Below are 24,877 nucleotides of genomic sequence, written 5' to 3'. Positions count from 1 at the left end.
TTGCTTATACTGTTTTCTGCACCTACCCCGCCTATTGAGATCCTGTGGTTCCCTCAAGGCTTTCTCTGATAACCTCCACCTCCACTCTGAGGTGACCACTCTCATGTGCAGTCATATCTCTGTACTCCTGTGGATCATCACCTTCACATCTGTATTCTTGTTTACGTTACCTCTTATACTAGTCAGGGAGTTGTCTGAGAGTAGGGACTGTTAGTATGCACCTCTGGATCACTCCTACTGGACGCAACAGATGTCCATGTTCAATGAATGGGCTGTTAGGGCTGCAAGGCTCCTCAAATTATCTACTCCATCTTGCTAATTTTAAAGAAGCAGCTCAGACTCAGAGGTGATCTGAAAGGTTCCTTCCAGCTCAAACTACATATGAAATCATCTAATCAAACTTCCTTCTTTTACAGATGAGAAAATTCAGGCTCAGATTGATAAAGGACCTCATTCAGGAAAAGCAGCAAAGGCAGGAGCTGCATCCAGACCATGGCCAAAAGTAGTCCCTGCCTGGTCTAAATCCTAGGAGCTTCAACTCAAACCTGTTAGTGGATAACTCAACAAAAGCTCCACACCAATACAGGCTGATCTTTCTCTGCCATTAAGTCACAACACCACATTTGCATCTCTTCTTTCCTTTTATTGAAAAAAATTCATTTAGAAAATGGCAGTTAATAAGGGACACAGAACAGAAATTAAGAAAACAGGGGAGTTGGGGGGCAGGGGTGGGGGGAAGTCATGGAGGACATAAAGAGAACTAAAAATGCCATTGACTGATTTGATTGGTCAAGAGCATAAAACCTGATATCCAGAAGGATCTTTCCTTCCCCTGGCCTGTTTTCAACAAATTAATGTGATGGGTATTGTGTATTATTACTTTTTCAAAGTCACCCCCCCCCAATTCCGTCAAATAAATATGAAACTCAAAAGTAGGTCTGTGACTAGAAGCTGTTGTACCCCAAAGGTTTTGTCCTAAATCCCTAAAGGAGGCAGGGACTGAGACAAAAAAAAAATAATGGACAGATGCAACAGTCAGCATTATGGGGAACAGGTTAAAAAATTTAAAAGAAAGGGAGGGGCAGGCATGGCAGGAAGCTGTTGCTGCATGGTATAAGCACTGCCAGGTACAAAGGACAGCTTCAAGCAAAAACTCCTTCCAAAAGTCCTCGATAAGTCTAGAGTCTTTCAATCCAATCAATCCCAAAGGTCAGAGAGCAACCGTAATGACAGGTTAGAGCAAGACAGCCATACGGACTGGGTCTGATCATGACCTCGCTTGCTCAACACTAGCTCCCAGCTCCTGGTTCCGCTTTAGAAAATCCTATTGATCCAGAAGGGAACTGGGATTTCATGACAAAACATGAGACATTTTAAACATTTTTATTTTACTCTATCTGTTTTAGTTTCTGGCTTGTGGGGTGTTTGTTTCCGCTTTGTTTTTGTTGTTTGTTTTGTGTGTGTGTGTGTGTGTGTGTGGTCAGCATGATCCCAGCAGAAAAAAGGCTGCTCCTGGAAGGGTTATTTCATTTTCCTCTCTGTGGCGAGGCTGTCGTGGAGCTTGGAGATCTCAGGCTCATAGGCCTCCATGACCAGCATCCCGCTGTTGTCGAAAAACTTAGCGATGGATTTAGTGAACTCTGCTTCTCTCTGCTGCTTGGTTTTCCCACTGATGAAGGTCAGCTTCAGGGTGTACTTGTCATCAAATCTGAGTACCAGGACACAAGACACAGAATTCAGGTTTGGTAAGCATTTCTCAACAGTGAGTGGCATCTACTACAGACAACACCTTGGGTCCTGAATCTCAAAATGAATCATAACTAACATTTGTACAGACTTTTACAGTTTACAAAGCACTTCTTTATCAACAGAGGCAGGTGCTGTGGAGCATACACACCACATGAGAAACATTTATTGAATTACTGAATTCAATGGAGCAGTACAATTAAGTGACTTCTATAGTCACATGGTTAGTAAACTAAAGTCAGGACTGCCCTCCCACATGATTTTTCTTTTCATTTTTTAAAAATCAACTTAAATATCAACAAACATGGACATTTCAATAAACAAAAAACAGAAAAGGGGATTGTATGTGACTGTGAACTTCAGTTAAAAAGTTTTTTTAAAGAGTGTATATTAAATTACCATGAAATTAACTAAAATGCTCTGGTTTTCTGTGGACCTTTCTGAACTTCCTTTTATAGTCTGGCATATATTTTTAAAATGTTTCATTGATTCTCCTTTTTTCTTTTCTTTCTTTATTTAGCATTAGTCATCAACTGTCTCCCCTGAGCCCTCTACCTTCCCTTGTCTTCACGTTCTTTTTATTTTTGCTGCAGAGTCTCTGTCATCAAGGACTTTACAGTAGTTAGATGGATACAACAAACCTTAAAGATGTGAAATTTCACCAGTGTAGGGGCTCCCACCCCTAACCTCATTTGATCTTCACAATAACCCTGGAAGGTCCCTTATATCATCAAACTCCTATACAGAATAAAACAGGCAGGGTGGTGTCACTGGAAGAATACTAGACTAAGAGCTGAGACCTGGTTTCAAATCCCAGATTTTCTACCTAATGCCTATGTGACCATGAGCATGTCACTACATTCTTCATTCGGTGTATGGGGTGTTCAGAGAGAACTAGCACCTCTGGTGTGAGGACTTGCTGAGCCCTTTTCGGGACTGCTCGTCCATATTTGCTGTCTATTTGTCACCCAACTCTTCTTACCTGTGGCTCCAAGAAGCTGCAGCATGCACAGCAGCCACATCTGGCAAAAAGTCTCAGTAGATGGGCTAAAACAGGCTGAGAGTAACTAACAGGCCTCAAACCCATCAATGAGTTAGGGGGATGTCTACTCTAAGCATGTAAAGACTTTCCCTGGTGGAATGGGTGGATGAGAACAATTTGTTCCAATGACCATGAAGGCTGCAGAAGCAGGTACTGTGGAGCACTTAGAACTTGGTCAGACACAGAAAATGTCACGGTCATGCCAAGGTCATGCACTGCATCCCAGGCCAGTCGTCTTGACTTTTGTTCTGCCCCTGGACTCCAATGACCGAGGAAGAGAGAGTGAGGCTAACAACTTTGTCCAACTCTGCTTCTCTTAAATCCAATTTGCACTGGAGTCAAGACATCGTCCATGATGTCACTGGTTCTCTTCAAAGGACAAACAACACTTCCTCATTCACCTTTCTCACACATCACCAACAATGAAAATTACAACTAAATCAATAGAGTTGGTCACTACGTGGCACACAGTGGATAAAGTGGTAGGTCTGGAGTCAGAAAGAATAGAATTTAAATTGGGTTTCAAACACTTACTAGCTGTGTGACCCTGAGTAAGTCACTTAACCTGTTTGCCTCAGTTTCCTGAACTGTAAAATGATGATAATAAAAACACCTAACTTCCCAGGATTGCTGTGAAAATCAAATGGGATAATATTTGTAAAGCACTTAGCACAGTGCCTGATAAATAGCAGGCACCATATCAATAATCAGCTAGCTATCACCATCATCATCACTAATGCTTCTAGAAAAGGCATTTTCGATGGACTGCCCTATGGTTTTACTCACTATCCTGGTGAATTCCCAAACCAAAAACACTTCCCTGGCCATCACTCCTCTATGGGTATGATTCTTAAGGGAAGCAACTATGTCTCTTTAGTATTTTTATTCCCAGTACTTAGCACAATGCCTGGCACACTGCCTTTAATAAATGCTTTCTCATTCATTCATCCTATTTCTTTCTCTAGGCCTCAATGACAATCTGATTTCTAAAATCCTTTCTAGTTAGTGATCCTATAATCTACCTCTGTCAGACTCATCATTCATCTGGCACTTGGGAAAGCCAGCAGGTTTTATATCTATCTTTCTGTTGATATGTCTTGGTTCCCAAACTAGTTCATCAACACTCAGATTGTATTTTATACTTCTATGTCCCTAGTACTTGGCACAGAGCCCTACCTGTAGAAGAAGCTCAACGAATGTCTGCTGCTGGCATTGATTCAACAAACATCGAGCTGTGCAACAAATTCTATGCTAGGCACTGAGGCTTAAAAATGGGGGGGGGAACTTTTCTCTCAGAGAATTTATAGTGGGATAAAGTAGGAGAGGAAGACACAGTATAGAATGAAAGTTACACCTAAGAATAACATGGAAGTCAAAAGATTTGAACACTTTTCAAATGAGAAATTATGTACTATAGTTACTATATTACTATACTACAATGTACTCTATTATAACACTGTGTGTGTTATACATACACATACACTATATATATAGTATAGAAATCATACTATAATACTCTATATTCTCTCTCTCTCTCGTATAGTAATAGTACTATAATACTCTCTATATTCTCTCTCTCTCTCTGTGTCTTGTATAGTAATAGCACTATAATACTGTAACTACTTCAGGAAAGAAAATATGCTCTAAACCACTAATACCAAGAGAAATGCAAATTAAACCAATTCTGAAATTTTACCTCTTATTCAAATTAGCATGATGACCAAAAAAACAAGAAAAGTCAATATCAGAAGAGCTGTGGGAAGAGATATGTGTTTTTTTTTCCTGTCAATGGAACCATGAAGTACTCAACCATTCTGGAAAGCAATTTCGAATTCTCTAAGAAAAGTGACTAAAATGTCTGCTGCTCTTTGACCTAGCAATGCCTGCCTGTCATGAGTATTAATCTCAAGAAAGTTAAAGTGTGAAATCCCAGAATGTACTCAAACATTCAAAGCAGCACTCTTTGTAGCAGCAAAGCACTAGAAAGAGTGTGATGCAGTGGGATAGGTGCTAGTCAGAAGTGAAACCTAACCTCTCAGAAAGGAGGAAGGAAACAAGCATATATTAAGTGATTATTATGTGCCTAGAACTGTGCTAACCACTAACAGATATTACTCATTTGATCTTTAAAACAACCTTGGAAGGCTGGTGCTATTATTAGCTCCATTTTATAGATGAGGAAATGGGAAAACAGAGGTTAATTGACTTGCCCAGGGTCATATAGCTAGTTAAATCTCTGAGGCTGCTGAGCTGAGACTCAAGTCTTCCTAACTCCAGGCCCCACCCTCTGTCACTGCACCACCTTGCTACCAGTGGAGAGACTCTGAGTCTTACTTTTTCACAAATTTTTCATAAAATGGGGATAATAAAATTTGTACTACTGAACTCACAGGGTTCTTGTAATTAATTTTTTTTAACTTTAAAAGGCTACATAAATGTGAGTTTGAAAGAAAAGAATCAGAGGGAGGGAGGGAGAAGAGAAGAAGGAGAGAGGGGAAGGGGATGGATAGAAAGAGAGAAGCAGGGAGACAGAGAGAGGGAGAGAGAGACAGAGAGGGCAGTGTGTGTGTGTGTGTGTGTGTGTGAGAGAGAGAGAGAGAGAGAGAGAGAAAGAGAGAGAGAAGAAGAAGAAGGGGGTTAAGAGAGAGAGAGAGAATGAGAATGAGAATGGCTGGCAGTAAATATGCTTGAAGGAAAACCCATTTCTTTATCATATAAAGAATCATACAGTGAGCATACCGTTTAAGACTGGAAGAGAGCTGCCAAACATCATCAGGATCCATTCCTGATGGATCTTTTCTATGCGCTACAAGAAAAATGCTTTTCTCCTTATATGAAGTATAAATGGTCAGGATCCCCATCATGATGAAATAGGTTCAGAGTATGTTAAGGAAACAGAAAGCTATGACAAAGCAAAACAACGACAAGGAAATTAAAGAGGCCCTGGAAACTTTCTGTCTTCAGAGATGGCTGTGTTACTGCAAACATGTCAACCAACCTCTCTGGGTCCATTTCTGAACCTGTCAGATAAGGTTGTACTCAATAATCTCTTAACATCTTTCTACAATTCTACAGCATTTCTCTAATAGTTCATGTCTTTTTGCTCTGAAATCCTTATTTATTTCACTGGCTTCTTAGGTTACAAAAAGGGGTAGCAAGCAGAAGGACACAGAAAAGTAGCAGGTTATCTGCAAGAGAGGGACCAGGATTGTAAGGGACTAGAAGGATTGGCTAAGGACCTGTATCAGAGAAAGAGCCCTGGATTTGGAACCAAAGGACATGGGCCTGCATTTCAGCACTGCCAGTTACTACTTAGGTGACCTTGGGGAAGCCCCATCCCTTCCAGCAAAATGGGTTGGACTCAATGATCTCCAAGTTCCCTTCCAGCTTGGAATCTCTGATCCTATGACGCTGATCTGTCAAAGGAGAACTTATGGCTCCTTCCTAAGATCACCCACATTAGTCGGGCATGAAACCAGATTTCTGGAGTCAAAATGCAAATTTCTAAGCACTCTGTAAATCTTAAAGGTGTTCCTCACAACAACCCTATGAAATAAATAGTGTCAGAACTATTACCCCTATTTTATAGATAAGCCAACAAGAGGCAAAGTGATTTGTCCAAAATCTCACTGTTTAGTGGAAGCAGGACTGGAAGCCAGATCTCGTCAGTCCAAAAGTAAGCTGCCTCTTACTCAGTCTGATTTCCTTTAGTTCTCTTTCCTGTTCCTTCCCTCCAGTTGAACTGTTATTCAGACCCCTCCTCCCAGGTAAGTGAATCAATAAACATGTTTTGGAAGGGAAAAAAGGGCAGTGATTAGAAGGATATGATATGACACATAAGGCAAGGACTGGCTTGGACGCCGGAAAGGGGTGCAGGTAGTCCCAGACCAAAGCCACAATGGCAAAGAAACAGGAGATTGTACAGATGATGAGGCGGCCATCAATCAAACCAAAATTCTCCACATACTTGTACTTTTCTAGGAGCACCTGATGAGAAAACAAACATAAAAATAAATTGAGGAATCCAGCTAACAAGGATATTTCTTCTTCTCTTGGTTTTGTTTCTCGTGTGTGTGTGTGTGTGTGTGTGTGTGTGTGTGTGTAAAAATGCTTTTTTTATTACATAATCAGCATCATGTTGGGGGATAAGATGTACAATGTTGAAATAACAGATCTTTTGAAGTAATCAGAATCATCAAATCATAAAGACAAGCACTTTCCAAAGTCACCTAATTCAAGTTGTTTCAGTATTATTAAACTCTACACCAAAGGCTGGCAAACTACAGGCCATGAGGCCAAATACACCTGCTTCCTGCTTCTGAAAAACCCAAGAGCTAAGAACAGTTTTTACATCTTAAAATAAAGTTCTAACATATTTTAAAATGTAAGAACCATTCTTAGCTCAAGGGGCTTACAAAAGCAGACTAGGACATAGTTTGTCAACCTCTTCTCTAAATCACCTACGGCAACTTGAGTGTTTAATCTATTACTTAAGAACTTCAGAGAAAGTCCACACATTCTGCTACTAACCCAAAGCAATTTGATTCAATTCTACATGCCTTGGTGATGGGACTGGAAACATGAAAAATAATACAATCCTTGCCCTAGAGAGATTACAATCTAATAGAAGGATGGAACATGTACACAAATGTGTATGATACAAGGTAGAATGTGAACAAAGTGCTCTAGGAAAATTTAGGGAAATGATTATTTTTAGTTGAGGATTAACCAGGGGAAATGACAACATCTGAACCGGGACCTTGAAAGAAAAGAATTTTAATAGGTGCAAAGGAGTACCTCTTAGCCATAGCGGACAGCTTGCATGAATGCACAGAGTTTAAAGAAGGAAGCAAAATAAAAACTAGGAACAACTTACTTATTCCTGGCTGGAATGTACAAGTATGAAAAGGGAATAGTGTGAATTAATGCTAGAAAGAGAGATTATAGCCAGAGAGAAATAAAATACCAATCTAAAAAGGTTTATTTGTAATCTTGGCATCTCTATGTCAAGGATGTATTGAAGAGGGGGAAAAACTAGAGGTAGATATACCAGCTGGATCATTTCAATAGTACAGGTAAAGTTATAAAGGCCTGAACTAGAATGGCAACCATGGGAATGGAACATTTTTAGACCAATTTGGCAGCTCCACTATGTGGAGACAAATCACCAAGATCCTTTCTAGCCCAGTTTCAGCCTTTTGAGAACATTGGTCATCTGAGTCTACACAGAGAGAGAGGGGCACTCACACAAAGAGAGAGAGAGAGAGAGACACACACACACACACACACACACACACACACACTGAAGATGGATTACTGGTTGTCCACAGGCAGGTATTTTGAAGGCTCTTAATTTTAAAAGGGAAGCTACAATGATATTACAAAGAAGCAAGTACCTTTTTGGCAGAATCATCCAAAGAATTTTTCACCGCAGATCCATCCCACTTGTCAATTTTTACAGGTTTATCATCAATCTTCCACTGTAATACAAATTGAAAAGTTTCATATCAAAGGACTTGGTATCCAACTGAAATTAAAATGTATCTCCAAATGCTATGAGGCCCAATTTAGAAAACCCACAAATATACATAATGTTTGTTTACTCTTTGCCTACTGATGCTGTCTGAAGTTCTAGGGAATACAGCAGTTAAAAATGAAGAAGAAAAATAGAAAATTTTCCAACAGAAGAGCCACTATCTCCTCTTCCTTCTGGTACAGGGAATAAAGACTTTGAATGCTCTCCAAGGCTTACTTGCTATTTCCTGCAACACACTAACACCATAGTGTGATACAACATGGACCAATTTTATTTTATTTTTAAAAGTTCAATATTATTTTATCTTCAGTTGAGAATTCTCTCTCTCCCACTGAGAAAGCAAAAAACAAAAGCCATTACAAATATGTATAGTTGTATAGTTAGGCAAAACAAATCCCCATATTAGCTGTGTATTCTACCCCTCCCCCCGACCATGCTTCAATCTGCACTTTAGTCCATCAGCTCTCTATAAGGTGGTGGACAGCATATTTTATTATGAGTCTTCTGGAATTATAGTTGGTCATTGTGTTAATCAGAGTTCCTAAGTATTTCAAAGTTGTTTGTCTTCACAATATTGTTATTTTGTAAATAATTCTCCCGTTACTGCTCACTTCACTCTACGTTAGTTCACACAAACCTTCCCAGATTTTTCTGAAGCCATCCCCTTCATCATTTCTTACAGCACTCACTGTCATTCACATACCGTGACTTGTTCAGCCAGTCTCCAGTTAATGGGTACTTCCTCTCCCCCCAGTTTCCAATTCTTTGCCACCAAAAAGAGCTGCTAAACATATATTGGTACATGGGGGTTTTGGGCCAGTTTTAAATGGATCACTTTGCTGTCTTTTGGATCACAGGAAGCCACTCTTGAGTGACAATCCCACCAAACCAGGATATTCATGAACATATGCCATGCTTTGTGCCTTTATTTCCTAAATCCATCCCTCATCCTCACCTCTACTCACTGACAGTTTATCTCCAATACCACCTCTTTCATGTAGGAATCCTCTCTGACCAGAAGCATCACTGCTTCATATGAATTCACAGAAGAAAGAGCTGGGTTCACATCCTGGTTCTGCCTCTTATTAGCAATGTGCCCCTGGACAGGTCACTTCCCCTCTCTGGGATCTGAGATTCCTTATTCATAAAATAAGGGAATCGAACAAGATGATGACTAAGGTCCGTCCTACCTATAACAACTTATACACCTATAACATCTTTTCCCTTATATTCTTCTATACTTACATGCTATCTGTACTGCAATTATTTGTGCCAGTGTCTTAACTATTTTTTATCAAAAAGCACTAAACGTCAGGTAAATGACGAAGGGCATCATGGCACAGATAAATAAAACAAGCAGTTAATACAAAATTAATTGAGTTTTGGAATATGTTGTTTGGCTTGGGGAGAAGGGGCGTGAAGTGGGAGAAGTAGAAAGGGATGTATAGTATTTAGCTTCTTGATTATTTGGAGCTTAGACACAAAGGTACTTTTGTCTAAGTATTTAGACAAAAGAGTATTTCAAATAACAATTCCTTACATTTTAATTAAGACTTAAAGTTACCAAAGAATTTTCCTAACATTTCCAGGAGGCAGAATGCAAAGATGATTATCTTCATCTTACAGAAGAAACTGAGGTTCAGAGACAAGATTACATCCTGTGTGAGTGCTAGAAACAAATCACAGAATCTCAATATTTGAAGAGATTCAAACATTGGGAAAGCATGAAAAACAACAGTCATTACAAATACATATAGTTAAAATTCCCACAGTAGCCATGCTCCCCTCATTCACACTCTACCTCACAAGTAGGATCCCAGCTATAAATATGCCTAATAACTGATGATCCGAGGTCAGATGGAAAGCCTTTCAACGAAGGCAAACCCAAGACCTCCTGTGGCAGACCATTCTATTTTTGGATAATTCTGTTAGATCAGTTTTCCTTATCTGCTAGATGCTGGGATACAAACACAAAAATGAAAGTTCTCTGCCTTCAAGGAGTTTACAATTTCACCAGAAGAACACAGCGTGTGCCAACTCTATATAAATCAAAGTAATCTAAAGAGGGAGAGAACCTAGCAACTGGGAGCACCAAGAAAGGTTTCACGAAGGAGATGGCAGCTGAGCTGTGCCATGAAAAGCCTTCTCAGACAGCAGTTTGTATGGAGGGCTTTTCAGGAATAAGGAACAGCTAGCAGGCCAGTTTGTCTAGAATATGAAGTAGGAAGAAAGCATAATATGCTTATAGGGAAAGTTTTACAAATTATAAAGTGATAGAGAACTGCTGGCCAAAGTCAGATAAATAATACCAGGTCATCATTATATAGAAATATATAGTCTTTTACAAAATACTTATGCTACTTTTCTCCCCTTTATTTTTTTTTTCTTACTCCCACGGAGTTTCTTTACTTACTGAGATTACTGACTTTGAAAAACTTTTAAAGTAGCCTTCTTGTTGTTGTTCAGTCGTGTCTAACACTTCCTGACCTCAGAGACCGTAGCGCCCGTAGAGTTTTCTTGGCAAAGAAGATACCGGAGCGATTTGCCATTTATTCCTCCAGTGGATTAAGGTACAAACAGAGGTTAAGTGGCTGGCCCAGGGTCACACAGCTAGTACGTATCAGAGGCTGGATTTGAACTCTGGTCTTCTTGACTACAGGCCCTGAACTCAATCTACGGAGTCACCTCCCTCTGTCCTGGTATGTACTACTAAAATGGGCAATAACAACAGCTAACATTTACACAGAATTTTTAAGATTGAAAAAACATCTTAACACATATTATCTCCTCTGACACTCATAAATGCATTATGAAGTAGGCACTTTTATTATCCCCACTTTATAGAGAAAGGAAATTAAGGCTGACAGAAGTTAGAGAACTTGTCCAGGGCCATACAGCATATAAGTACTTTAATAAGCATTTCAGCCTTTTCTAAAGGTATGTGCACTGATTTCTATACTCACAATGAAAACTCAAGAACTCTTTCTTTAGGGATCACCTTTCAAAGACACCATCTTGTTTTCTATAGTCCGGCATTTCCAAATTGTAATCAGTGATGTTCTACATAAGAAATATGCCTATGCTAGTGACATTCCCTCTTGAAAATCAAATATGAAATTGTATGTGATAAAAATATATTGATTACATGCACCACTTTTTCAGTATGAAAACAGAAGTAATTTCCTCCTTTTTGTTACAAAACATTCCTGGCCATCCTTCATCCAGCAGGGTAATTCCATACCTACTTTTATGGAATCTATCAATATATTTCATGGCCCAAAGTGTTATGTGACCAGTGAGTTTGGGAAACAATGCTTTGAACAGATGCTAATTTGGAGTCAGAAGCCAAACTAATTTATAAAGTTTCTGAACCGGATCTTTTAGCCTAGAGAAGTAAAGATGGAACTGTCTTCAAGTATTTAAAAGAACCGTCATTTAGAAGAGGGATGCAATTTGTTCTGCTTGGCCCCAGAAAGTACAGAGAAGAAAAGAGTCTGACTACAATAATATTAAGAGTACTCGTCTCTGGAACCTCATAGCTTTTCCTCCCGACAACCCTAAGATAGAAAGTACAAGTACTATTATCCCCATTTTACAGCTGAGAAAACTGAAGCTCAAAAAGATAACATGACTACCCTATGGTCACAGAAGGTGAGTTTCCTGATCCCAGAGCCACTGCTCTTTACACTCCACTACAATGGTGAGGCCAACACATCCTTCACAGCCAAATTCCTAGAAAAATTCTTCTGTTCACAGCTTCCGCTTCCTGCCCTCCCGTTTCCAACTCCATTCTACTAAAAGTACTCTCTCCAAGGTTATCACTTATCTTAACTGCTAAGCCCAGTGGTCTTAATTCTCAATCTATTTGACCCAACTTCGGCCTGTGGCCCTGCTGACCATATTGATCTCTTCTCCCTTGGCTTCTGTGACAAGGAAGGCTGGCACTGCAGCCTGGTTCTCTTACCTATCTGGTTCTGCTTTCTTGGTCTCTTTGTGCAACATCGGACCACGTGTGAGTCTCTCTCATGCCTCTCAGTATCTGTGGACCCCCTGGCTCTCTCTACTCTTTATTTCGGTAGGCTCATCAGGTCCCATGGTTTCCAGCATCATCTCTATACAGATGACTCCTGAATCTCTCTCTATATATATATAGACAGATAGATATGTAGCTACAGACATATAGACAGATGGATATATCCAGTTTCAATCTCCCCCCTAAATGCCCTGTCCTGCATCATCAAGCGCCTGCATCTTTAACTGAGTGTCCCTCAGTTTCAAAATGAAACTGGAGCTCTGCCAACCATTCCCCACCTGCCCCTCCTCCAGACTTCCCTCATTCTGTTGGAAGCACTCCTTTGGGTCACTCAGTCATTCATCATAGTCATTCCTGAGTATTCTCTCTCCTTCATCCCTCATATCCAAGATTTGCTGATTCTACCTCCGCTTCTCTGACAGCTTTCCCATTTCTCTACTCTCAAAGCCACCAATATAATTCAGTTTGAGAGCTAGGTTATGACCTCATCCCTCTCTGATATCCCCTTTTCCAAAATATTAAAGAAGAGATGTGATCATGTCACTTTCCTCATCAACAATCTTCAGTGGCTCCCTAGTGCTTCTAGGATAAAATGCAAACTCTAACCTGGCACTGCAAAACTCCACAGTCTGAGTCTAACTCCTTTCTCAGACTTATTTGATATTACTTCCCTTCATGAACTCTAGGTTCCACCCAATGTGTTCCCCAAACTTTACAGTCTATAACCCCATTTGTGTGCCCTCTCCCAGACTGAAGCTTGCTTCTGAGAATCTTTCAAGGCTCAGCTCAGGTGCCATCTCCTATCTGAGATCCTTCCTGTTCCCCCCACCCCGTCACTGCTCTCTCCTTCCTTGATCCACCTTATATATCCTTACCCCTTTTCATGTTGTCTGTCTGTCTCTCTCTCTCCAGGAGAACAAAAGCTGTTTGAAAGCAGCATGTTTTGTCTTTAAGTCCCTCAAGGTTAGCAAAATATCTTACACATAGCAGTCACTTGCTAAGTATTTTAATTGCTAAAGTCTGTTTTGAAATATATAACCCCCATCTCACACTATACTGATTCCTTTCAGCAATTACACGTCTCTAGTTGGTCTGCTTAAATACTAAAAATGTCATTATGTTCAATAACAGTAAATGGCTGAAAAATGCAGCACTAGGATGAACAGCAGGATGAGAATGAAGTGCTAGAATAGCATGGGAGACAAAGTCAAATAACTCACGGCACTTAGAACATTAGAGTTGGAAGACACCTTAGAGATCATTTAGGATACCTCATATCTTCTCTGACAAAGTTACCAAAGTAGTAAAATAGATCAGAGGAAGGCCACAGACATAGAACAGGTGGATTCCAGCAAAGCATCTGACAAAGTCTTTCATGCTCTCCTTGGGGTCTAGACGGAAAAATATGAGCTAGACAATAATATAGTTAGATAAATTAAGAACCAGTTGAAATACAAGACCAAGAAAGAGTCATTAAGGTTGACTTTTGGGAGGGTCTCCAGTAGAGGGCCCTAGGCGTTTGTATTTATACTTGTACAGTTCATAGGTAAAAGTTGGAGGAAGATATATAGGTATGTTTATCAAATGTGCAAATGAAAGAGATAGCTATGTCATAGTAAGACAGAATCAAGGTCCAAAAAGATCTCAATAACCTAAAAAGATTAGATGAATATAAGACAATTAAATTTAATAAATACATATAAAGTCCTACACTAAAAATTCAACTCTGCAAGTGAAGGCGTTAGAGGGAGGAGACGGTTAAACAAACGTTCATGTGGGGAAAAAATGGGAGTTTTAATGGACCACAAGGTAACTAGGCATCAAGTGTGACTGGGCAGCCAAAAAAGCTGTGATCTTACTTTGAGTTCACAGAGGCTTTGTGTCCATAGGTAAGAGCAGTAATAATAATAATAATAATAATGAGAATAATGAGAAGAAGAATTAGCAGTAGTAGTACTCGTCAGTATTTATATAGCACTTTGAGATCTGCAAAGCCCCTGACAAATATCTCATTTTACCTTCACAATAACCCTGGGATATAGGTGCTATTATTATCCCCATTTTACAGATGAGGAAACAAAGGCAGACAGAGGCAAAGTAATTTACCCAGGGTCATATAGCTAGTAAGTGTCTTGATGCCACATTTGAACTCAGGTCTCCCAGACTCCAGACCCAGTACTCTGTGCACTATGGCACCACCTAGCTACTTCAGTTAGTACTCCTGCTCAGAGTACTCTATTTAGTTGCCATCATATTTTAGGGAGGACACTACAGCCCAGACTGATGGAAGGAACAGATGTTAAGCCAGGAGAAAAGAAAGCCTAAGAGACAAATGATAATTAACCTCAAGTATTTGAAATCACTTGGAAGAGGAATTATACTTGTTCTGCTCATTCCCAGAAGGGAGAGTTACAAGCAATGGGTAGAAATTAGAGGCAGATCTTAATATAAGGAAAAATCTTCTAACAATTAGTTGCTCAAAAGTGAAATGAGCTGTTTATGGAGGTGACATAGGTTCCCCCACACCAGAAGGCTTCTCTCAGAGGCCACATGATGACCCACCACAGGAAGTTGGAGAGGAGCTTTTTGATCAAGTGTAGTTTACACAAGATGATCAATTAGGTCACTTTCAACACAGATGCTGCAGTCCAGTACCTACAACCAACAGAAGGAAACTGAGGCTCAGAGAAATTAAGTAACTTACTCAAAAACACATAGGGAATTAGCAATAAAACTAAGCCTAGAGTCCAAGGGTCTGACAATTCTCTGGAGTAATGGAACCTTAGAGTAGCAAGGACCTCTGAGGTCATCTAGTTCAACCTCAACCCAAAATGGTAATTCCATCTACATTTACAAGCCATCCAAATTCAAATCAAAAACTTTTCTTGACAAGAAACACAAAATTAGTCCTTCAAGAATGGTTTTTCCTAAACTGCCTATTTTTCAAATAACTCCAAACAGCAAAATCCCTACTACCTGCACATTTCCAACAAACACCCCCACCCTCCACCACAACAGAAAGTCATATCTGCAAAAATACAAATGTGTATCCCTTGTGATATCCTCTGTCAACTAAAAATACTTTAAGCATCTATGATATCAGAATGAGTCCTATTTCCTCAGATATATCAAAGGCTCCTTCACACCTTAGTATCCAGAAAAATCCATCCCAGTGGCCAACCTACTGGCAATTAGCCTCTCCAAACTTGGGTTGGACCTCAGATACTTGACATAAAGTCCACTACAGACCAATACTTAAAACTTTCCAAGCTGGGCAAGACCCGTCACAGCCTATCATTCAATGGCACAGTACTCAATGAGCCAGAAGTTACCTCCACACGACAAGGAAGTTTCAGAGGAGGACTAAACTGTGCTACAATAATATAGGATGCAAGAGCTGGAAAGGCCATTAAGAGATCCTCTGGTCCAGAAGTTCTTAATACTTGTGTCTCACAGACCCTTTTGGCAGTCTTGTGAAACCTATGAATCCCTTAATAGTTTTAAATGCATAAAGTACATGGAATTACAAAGAAAATCACAAGTTAGCAGAAAATAAAGATGATTTGTTTTCCATCCAAGTTCATGGATCCTCTGAAATCTATCTACCAGCCCCCTGAGGAGCTCAGTCCTAAGCCCTCTTAGCTCCCTTGATACTACTTCACTTGGTGATCTCATCAACTGCCATAGATTTGATTACCATCTCTATGCTGATGATTTCTCAAATCTACCCATCCAGGCCCAACCCCTCTGCTCACCTCCAATCCCACATCTCCAAATGCCTTCAGACATCTCAAACTGCAAGTCTAGAAGGCATCTTAAACTCAGGTATGTCTAAAACAGGGGTGGGGAACCTGTGGCCCTCTAGGTCCTCAAGTGTGGCCTTTGATTGAATCCATACTTCACAGAACAAATCCCATTAATAAAAGGGATTTGTTCTGTAAAACTTGGACTCAGTCAAAAGGTCATACCCAAGGATCTAGAAGGCCACTAGTTCCCCACTCCTGGTCTAAAACAAAACTCATTGTCTTTCCCCCAAAATCTTTCCCTAACCTGCAAACTTCTCTATTACTGTGAAGGGAATCGTCTCAACTCACAACACAGGTATCATCTTCAGCTCCTTACTATCTCTCACTCACACCCACTCCCCATATCCAATCTGTTGTAAAGACCTGCACCATCTCACCAATATGCTTCTCTCCTCTGATACTGCCAGCAGCATGGTCCAGGCACTGTTTCAGTGGCCTGCTGGTAGGTCTGCCTGCCTCAAGTCTCTTTCCACTCCAATATGCTTTCCAGTCAGCCACTAAAGCACAAATCTTTCACCTACTAACTCAATAAATTCCAATGGCTCCCTATCATCTGCAGGATCACATACAAAACCCTATTTGACAGTCAAGGCCCTTCATAATCTATCTCTTCCCTACCTTTCCAGTTTCACAGTCTTCTTACACCTTATTCCCCATCCCATACTCTTCAATCCAGCTGTTGTTTGTCCTTAGTTCTCGAAGAGGACCATGACCTCAGGAAGATGATGCCATGACTTGCAAGTGAACTGGATTTAAGTGAGGGAGGGCTGTGCAAAGTCACCAGCCTCACTTTCTCCTCCGGAGACATCTGGGTCCAGTGGCAAGATACAGACCAGGACAACTGGAGATGGCCCCCTTCAATACAGTGACATTGGCCTCATTTGCTATTCCACAAACTAGACACTCCATCTCCAGGCCCAAGGCATTTTCTTTGGCTGTCTCTGATGCTTGTGATGGCTTTCCCTCCTTATCTCTGCCTAATGCCTTCCCTGGCTTCCTTAAAGTCCCAACTACAATCCTACCTTCTATACGAAGCTGTTCCCAACCCCTCTTAATTCTCATGCCTTCTCTCTTTTCATTATTTCCTATTTATCTTATATATATCTCGTTTGAAAATATTTGTTTGCTTGTTATCTCCCCCATTAGACCGTGAGCTCCTTGAGGACAGGGACTACCTTTTGGCTCTTTTTGTATCTCCAGCACTCAGCACAGTGCCTGGCACACAGTATGCACTTACATGTTTATTGAGCTCTCCCCTTCAGCCTGCTAATGGTGGCGAGCCTGTGAGGGTGGGCCAAACATCCTGCTCACAAACACATAAGGGGTTGGACAGACCACACTAGGTAAAGAACTTACATCAAGAACAGAACTTACCTACATTAATATGGGTATATTAGCACAAGGACAGTTATACAATGGCTTTGATGAAGAATATGAATGTCCCATTTTGGATGAAAGAGCAGCTGATGGGTTAGAAAACAAAATGAAAGAAGGCGGAGTTGTTGTTGATTACCATGGCTGGGACTTCTTCCCCAAACAACGGTTTCATATAGCTTTTGTGCTTCAAACAAATAATTCCATGTTGTACAAAAGATTTGAAAACAGGATATATAATGTAAAGAAACTACAGAACAACATTCAGTGTGAAATTTTCCAAATTCTTTATAAAGAAGCCATGGCCTCCTACATGAAATAGTATACTGGCTACCCAGCAGTATACCAGAAAACTAATGAAATGGATTAAGAAATGGATGAAAGATAATAATTGAACCTTGAGGGGAAAGCACTGACTTCAAGGCTTACCACCTAATGGTTACGTATTTTCTTGATGATCTCTCCCTCCACATGCAATAGAAATTAAGACAACATACACCAAATTTTACTATCCAAGACTACTGTAGAAGTAGCAGATGGACAATATATAAGGTTAAATTATGGATGAATTAATTTTTTTCTCCATGAGAAAACTAAAAACCCTTAAATAGAATGAACAAGGTATTAAGGACTTTTTTAAGTTTAGGAAATATTTGCATTCTCACTTAAGTTGGTTAACTACTAAAGAATAAGTAAATTTGAAAAAATAAGTGGAAAATTTTAATACTTGACATACAAAAGAAAATGAAGATTAGGAGAAATTGCTGACATAAACAAAAAAGCCTAAGGATAAAGCTATAGATATCAAATTAAGTGTTCTATGGTGGTGAACTGCTGGGGTTGTTTTGTTTTTTGTTTTTTAATTTTGAAAGTTGGTAATAGATTAGAATAATCACAAAATGAATGGTGAGGTCTTTGAGAAAACAGCATTTTTTTTAGTACAAGAATTCACTAAGCTCTTTTGCTTATAAAATTACTGCTGATCCCAGTACTGATATTTGTCTCTACAGAAGAATAAGCCAATCTTATTTTCCATATGTAGAAGGGAAACAGCAAAGTCTTCTGTGCACCCATGGAAACTGTAAATATTAACTTACTGCTTGACTAATTTCAGTCTTGCAAAGTTACATGAAAATTTATGTGATAATGCTTTGCTATCTTATAGGTGGTAGCATCTGAACCCAGGTCTTCCTGACTCTAAGTCCAGCACTCTACTATACCATGGATAATTCTTCAAAAATTTTAATAACTAATGTTTATATATTAATTTAAGGTTTGCAAAGCACTTTACACGTATCATTTCATTTGACCATCACAACAACCCTGGGATGTAGGTGCTATCATTAGCCCCATTTTACAAATGAGGAAAATGAGCTTGAGATCTGCCTTTTGGTGTCTGAGGCAGGCCTTACATACAGGTCTTCCTGACTCCCTGCACTCTACTGTGCCACCTAACGGTCTCACCTCTGAAGTTCCTTTAAGAGTCAATGACTTCAGCTTTCTTGGACTCAGTTTACTGATCTGAAAAATAAAGGGTCAGGCCCTGATAATCTCTAAGGACCTTTTCCAGTGCTAAAATGCCATGATTTTTATGATTCTAAATTTAATTCTACCACCAACTTTGAGAGCAGCAAAAAGGTAATCCAAGACTTTGGAACCTGGTTGAGAAAGTCAGAGTGAGGGAGTAGCCTGTCCTTAACAAAGCTGAGATACTGTATTCTGTTACCCTTAAAATATATGCAGACGATGCAACGTTTCTTGGACACATCACGCACATTACTTGGGAATCTCCCTTTACATCTGTCTTATCCTTTCTCCAAAACATAGCACAAATCCCTTATACTCTGTGAAGCCTTCCCTTAACCATCAAAGAACCAAAGAACGTACATTAGAGCTGAATTGGCTTTAGGGATTAATTTCTCCAGCATCTTTATTTTGTTGGATGAATAAGCTGAAGCCTAAAGAAGGGAAGTCATTCATCTAAGGCCAAAGAACAAGTTAGTGATGACAGAGCCAGGTCTAGAACCCAGCAATTCTTGTGGAGTCAAGCAAAGAGGATTTGGAGTCTGAGGCCAAGGCACCAATCCCACCTCTATTTATTCTTTATATAACCATGACTAAGTCACTTAACCTTCCTGAGCCTCAGTTTTTCTCATCTGTAAAAAGAGGGGATTGAACTAGATTAGCTCTAAAAACCTCTAACTTTTTTTTATTCTAAAGCCCAGGCTCTTCAGTTACAGAATTACAAAGATGAAAAGGAACTCAGAGATCTAGCCTAATCCCATTCAAGGCAATTTCATCAACAACATGCCCAATAACTGGTTATTCCACTTGAAAACCTTTAGTCAGGCAAACTCACTTTGAGCTGTTCCTTAAAGGATATTCTCCCTTAAACAATCTATTATTTTTTAAATATCTCCATGAAGACATATTCTAAGCAGATATATGTATGTGTGTATGTACATACACATACATGTATGAAATATCAATTCTGCGTTCTCCTAGCTTTCTGTTGGCGTGTGTATATGTGGATGTGAGTGCATACAAAAGGTTCTCTATTTTAATCTCCTCTTGAAATCTTTAACTTCCTAGGAAATTAGCATTAGATATATTCCTGAATATTGTCTTTTTGAGGCTTTCATGACACCGCTATTTCCTGGTTCTCTTCCTATCTGATCACTCCTCAGTCTTTTAACTTCTTAACTGTGATGTAGCCCCAGGTTCTATCCTAGATTTTCTATCCTCTCTCTACAGTCTCTTTCTTGGTGAACTCATCACCTTTGATAGGTTTAATTATTATCTCTATGTAGATGTCTCACAAATCTATATATCCTGCCTCAGTTTTTCTCCTGAGCTCCAGTCCTATACCATTAAGTGCCTATTGGACATTTCTGACAAGATGTCCTGTAAGAATTTTGAAATCCACATGACCAAAACAGAATCATCATTATTCTCTTCATTCACTCCACTTTGGAGCTTCTGGATAATTACTACAGAAGGCACCAATATAATTCCAGTCACTCAGGGTTACACTATAATTCTCAATTCCTCCCTTTCCTTCACCCCACATATCAAGTTTCCAAATCTTGCTATTTCTATCTCCACAACATCTCTCACATCTGTCCTCTTCTTTCTACTCACTGCCATTGCCCTACTTCAGGCTCTGATCACCTCCTGTCTGGACTACTGCACCTGCTTTCTGTCCTAATTCATCTCCTTGACTCAGGCTTTTCCCCATTCTACTCTATACTTCACACAGCTGCTAAAGTGATTTTCCCTAGATTGCAGGTATGACCATGGCACTCTCCTACTTAAACTTCAATAGCTCCCTATTATTTCTAGGATCAAAAATAAATTCCTGTTTGTTCTCCAAAGTCCTTCATAACCTGGCCCCAATTCACCTCGCCAAACACATTGCCCACTATTCCATTCACACACTCTCTGGTCCTACCATACCTTGCCTTCATCTCCGCAACTTTGTTCTGGCTGTCCTTTATGCCTAGAAGGCACTCCTTCCCTCCCTCTTTGATTCTCTTATTTCCTTCAAGTCTCAGCTATGACCTGAGGCCTTTAATGACCATCCCCCCACCTCTCAAGCTGCTAGTACATTCCCCTACACAAAGTACCTTGTATTTATTTTGTACATACCTATACATGTACAAGTTTGTTTTCCTTTGTAGAATGTGGGCTCCTGGGGGACAATGCCTTTACCTTTTATCTTTACATCTCTAGTACCTAGGGTGCTTAATAAATGATTGATGATTAATAACGAGGAAACCAGTCTGACAGTAAGACAGGACATATGTTGTGGAGCAGTCACTGTGTAAGTCTCTTTGCTAAAGGCTGTCAGACATGTAGCAGAAAAGATTCTTTAATGCAACAAAGAACAATAAATTCCAAGATCTTAGGGGTTGTTACAAGCTTTGGGTAGATCCCAGGTATTACTAGCTTCTGACTACCCACGCCCAGCTTCACACAAAAGGTTTCTTCCAATGCTTGTTCATTTACCAAACACTCTGCTTTTCTACCATATTTCCTAAGACCTGTTAGTAGATCCTATAGAGAAGTAACCAAACTCTGCTTAATGTTCACTACAACTGAAGATGCTACCATCTGCTTCAAGGACTTGAATCATGTTAGGTTTTTTTTTCTTTTTTTTCCTTCAGAGAGCCCCTAAGCCACTTAGGGTCCATTCCTGTAACTTACTCTTATGACTTTCAATCCAGATCATCAAACAGACTGCAAAAGCAGTCTTGATGAACAAAAACATTGAAATGGCCTAAATTCAGAAGTCACTAGACAAGGTCTGGGTCAATCCCCCCCACCAGAAGGAAAGCACTTCAAGGAGGCATTCTGAGCACAAAAACATGTTATAGCTCCACAACGAACGGGATGGACTCAAGTGAAGAGAAAAGAACTCTGAAAGGGGAACAGAAGAGAAATGAAGGAGGAAGAAGACTGAGGATTTGAGGGGGAAAGTAAAGAGAGCAACATGGGATGGGGAAAAAAGGAGGCAGCTAGGGGAGAAGAGAAAGGGAGGGGCCAAGAAGAGCAAGTGAAATGGAGAGGATTGAAGACAGCTCAGGAATGAAATGCGGTGAGAGGGAGAGACAGGAGGAGATGGGGCAGGAGTGGAAGGGAGGAAGCAGAGAGATGATGTAGAGGGAAACGGTACGGATGAAAAAAGGAAGAAGGTGTAGGAGGAGCTGGGGTGTGGGGATGAGAAAGCAGAAGCAGAAAGAACAGACAGGATAGGTGAGGAAGAGGAGGGTAGGAAGAGTCTAGATGGGGAGGAAGAGCAGATGAAATGAGGGGAAAGAAGATAAGCAGGAGATGAGGATGGGAAGAAAGGAGGAGGAATGGGTGAGGGAGAAGAGACAAGGAGGAGAGGGAAAGAGGAGACGGAGATAAAATAGGGATAGAGGAGATGAGGTGTAGAAAAAGGCAGGGGGTGAAGACGGAATGCAGAGAGAAAGGGTCAAAAGGAAGAGACGGTGTAAGGGGGAAAGGGGAGGAGGAAACTAGGTGCAGAGGAAAAGGAGGAAGAGACCAGGTACAGGGGAAGAGAGGGCAGGAGGAGATGGGGTCTAGAAGGGAGAGCAGGCAGGAATAGATAGGGTGCAGAAAGGGGCAGAAGGAGAAAAGAGAGTATGGGGGGAGAGGTGGCAGAAGGAGATGGAGTCTAGAGGGGAGAGCAGGTAGGAGTAGATAGGGTGCAGAAAGGGGCAGGAGGAGAAAAGAGAGTATGGGGGGAGAAGGGACAGGAGGAGATGGGGTCTAGTGGGGAGAGCAGGCAGGAGTAGATAGGGTGCAGAAAGGGGCAGAAGGAGAAAAGAGAGTATGGGGGGAGAGGTGGCAGAAGGAGATGGAGTCTAGAGGGGAGAGCAGGTAGGAATAGACAGGGTGCAGAAAGCGGTAGAAGAAAAGAGAGTATAGGGAGGAAACGGGACAGGAGGAGATGGGGTCTAGAGGGGAGACTGGACACGAGAAGATAAGGTGCAGAAAGGGGCAGGAAGAGAAAATAGAGTATGGGGGGAGACAGGACAGGAGAAGATGGGGTGCAGAGAGGACGGGCTGGAAGAAATAAAACGACTAGAGGGGAGATGGGGTGCAAGGGAGAGAAAAGACGAGCAGAGTCAGGAAGAGGGGATGGGGAAGGCAGCGGGGAGTGGAGGGCGGTACAGAGAAAGAGCAGGGTCGGGGGTCAGGGTCAGGCGGTGAGGTGGGTGGGGGAGGACACGGACTCAGGCCCCCAGGAGAGGAGGAAGGGCAGGGACTGGGCGGAAGAAGCGAGGTCAGAGGTCCCGGCTCAAGCTATCACGGCCAGGCTCGGCCTCCAGGCCCGGCTCCTCACCTTCTCCAACAACCCGCTCTTGTTGCTGCCGACTCGCCCCGGGGGCTGAGGCGGCGGGGCCGATGTCCCGGTCGCAGACGCCGACACAGGCGGCGGAGTAGCCCCAGCAGCGGTCGCCGCGGCCATCTTGTCTCCCTCTCCCTCCTCTCCTACTTGTCTCCAGCCCATTGGCTGACGCCGACGCCCCGCGCGGGGGCCGACGGGATCCGTAGTTCGATTGACCGCTAGGAGTCGGCGGCGGAAGCGGGCCGTGGGGCATCATGGGATTTGTAGTCTCGCGCAGGCCGGGCCTCCGGTTGCTGGTGAGTGGGCCCCGTGGCGTCCTGGTTGCTAAGGGGCGAGGAAGGGAATGGTGCCGCCTACAAGGAAGCCCGGTCCGGGCCGAGGTCCCGGCTCCGGCCCCGGAAGAGGAAAAAGCGACTGAACTACTGCCCGTCTCCTTCCCGGGAGCGTGGTAGGAGGAATAGACGCTGCCGGGTCAGGTGCGGCTGGAAAGTTTGGGAGCTCAATGGTGAGGGAGGAGCGGAGGGGCCGCATAAGGGGAGGTGACGTCCCCAAACCGCGTCTGTAATACTCTGGCCCAGCCTAGACGGATCGTGGTCCTCTGTATCTCACACCTCCAAGGTGGTCTCGATAGCATTAGACCCACCTTTGCAGCAGTGTAGGCTGTGTGACACCCCCCCCACACACACACACACACGCACGCACACACACGCTTTTGGGCAAGCCTGCCACCTGGTACTGCTCGGCATTCAAAGCCCTTCCCAACCTGGCCCCCTCTTACCTTTCCAGTCTTCTTACACCTTAGTCCTCCCCCCACCTCTACAGGGTCTCTAGTGACTCTGGCTTTCTAGGTGTTTCCCCATGTGACACTCCACCTCCCGCCCGTGCCTTTTCCTTGGCTGTCCCCGATGCCTGGAATGCTCTCTCCCCTCATCTTCCTCCCTGGCTTCCCTGAAGTCACAACTAAAGTCTCACCTTTTGTTAGAAATCTTTTCTGCTCCCCCTTCACCCCGACTCAGTGCCTTCACATCTCATTAATGTTTTATATATCTGGTACTTAACATAGTTATTTGCATGTTCTCTCCATTAGGATGGGGACCCCTTGAAGGAAGGGACTATGTTTTTCTTTGTATTGAGTTTAGCACAGCGCCTGGAACATAGTGATTTTAAAGTACTTAACAAAATATTTGTTGACTAATTGACTGGCAGGTTGGGTGTCCTGGGTACTATCCCAGGTGGGTGTGCACTCGAGCCCCCATCAAGGTATTGATAAATAACTTTTGATAGTCAGCTAGGGTGCACAATTAGTACAAGACAAAGGCATTTACTGAAATAGTAAGAAAAATAGTAAAACATCTCTCTACATAAAACTGCACACAGTCCCACAAGTACAGAGTGTCAGAGGGATGACTGATGCTCATAGAATTCACAATTGCAGAGGCCCACAAGTAGAAAACACATGTGGTCAAGACCACTTACATCT

At 41.6% G+C, this 24,877-nt stretch overlaps 2 protein-coding genes and 1 pseudogene across 2 annotated transcripts in view; 2 read left to right on the top strand and 1 right to left on the bottom strand.

Moving 5' to 3' along the window:
* Positions 1-622: 622 nt before the first annotated feature.
* Positions 623-23,574, bottom strand: SPCS2 (signal peptidase complex subunit 2). Its single transcript, XM_078156913.1, has 5 exons — positions 23,392-23,574; positions 8,185-8,268; positions 6,616-6,775; positions 5,528-5,663; positions 623-1,708 (listed from the first exon to the last, which is right to left on the bottom strand). The coding sequence occupies exons 1-5, from the start codon at positions 23,557-23,559 to the stop codon at positions 1,522-1,524; spliced, it is 735 nt and encodes a 244-aa protein (XP_078013039.1). The 5' UTR covers positions 23,560-23,574; the 3' UTR covers positions 623-1,521.
* Positions 16,575-17,932, top strand: LOC110210710 (adenylate kinase isoenzyme 6 pseudogene; annotated as a pseudogene).
* XRRA1 (X-ray radiation resistance associated 1) overlaps positions 23,524-24,877 on the top strand; it is a 114,891-nt gene continuing 113,537 nt past the window's right edge. The window contains 1 exon segment of the mRNA XM_020989566.2: positions 23,524-23,873. The gene's annotated coding sequence lies outside the window, so the exon portion shown is untranslated.

Source organism: Phascolarctos cinereus, unplaced genomic scaffold (assembly GCF_003287225.1).
Source record: "Phascolarctos cinereus isolate Bilbo 61053 unplaced genomic scaffold, phaCin_HiC Scaffold_726;HRSCAF=1367, whole genome shotgun sequence".
NCBI classification, from domain to species: Eukaryota; Metazoa; Chordata; class Mammalia; order Diprotodontia; family Phascolarctidae; genus Phascolarctos; species Phascolarctos cinereus.
This window is presented reverse-complemented; position numbering and strand designations above follow the sequence as displayed.

What these genes read in the sequence shown, in the direction of transcription:
- SPCS2 (XM_078156913.1), bottom strand. Translation starts at nt 23,559, where the DNA reads ATGGGCTGGAGACAAGTAGGAGAGGAGGGAGAGGGAGACAAGATGGCC. An exon ending in CCTTGCCTTATGTGTCATAT is followed by an intron (nt 5,664 to 6,615) that starts CATATCCTTCTA and finishes ACATACTCTGAA; the next exon opens with CCTATTTCATCATGATGGGG. An exon ending in CTCTCTTCCAGTCTTAAACG is followed by an intron (nt 1,709 to 5,527) that starts GTATGCTCACTG and finishes CCTGGTACTCAG; the next exon opens with ATTTGATGACAAGTACACCC.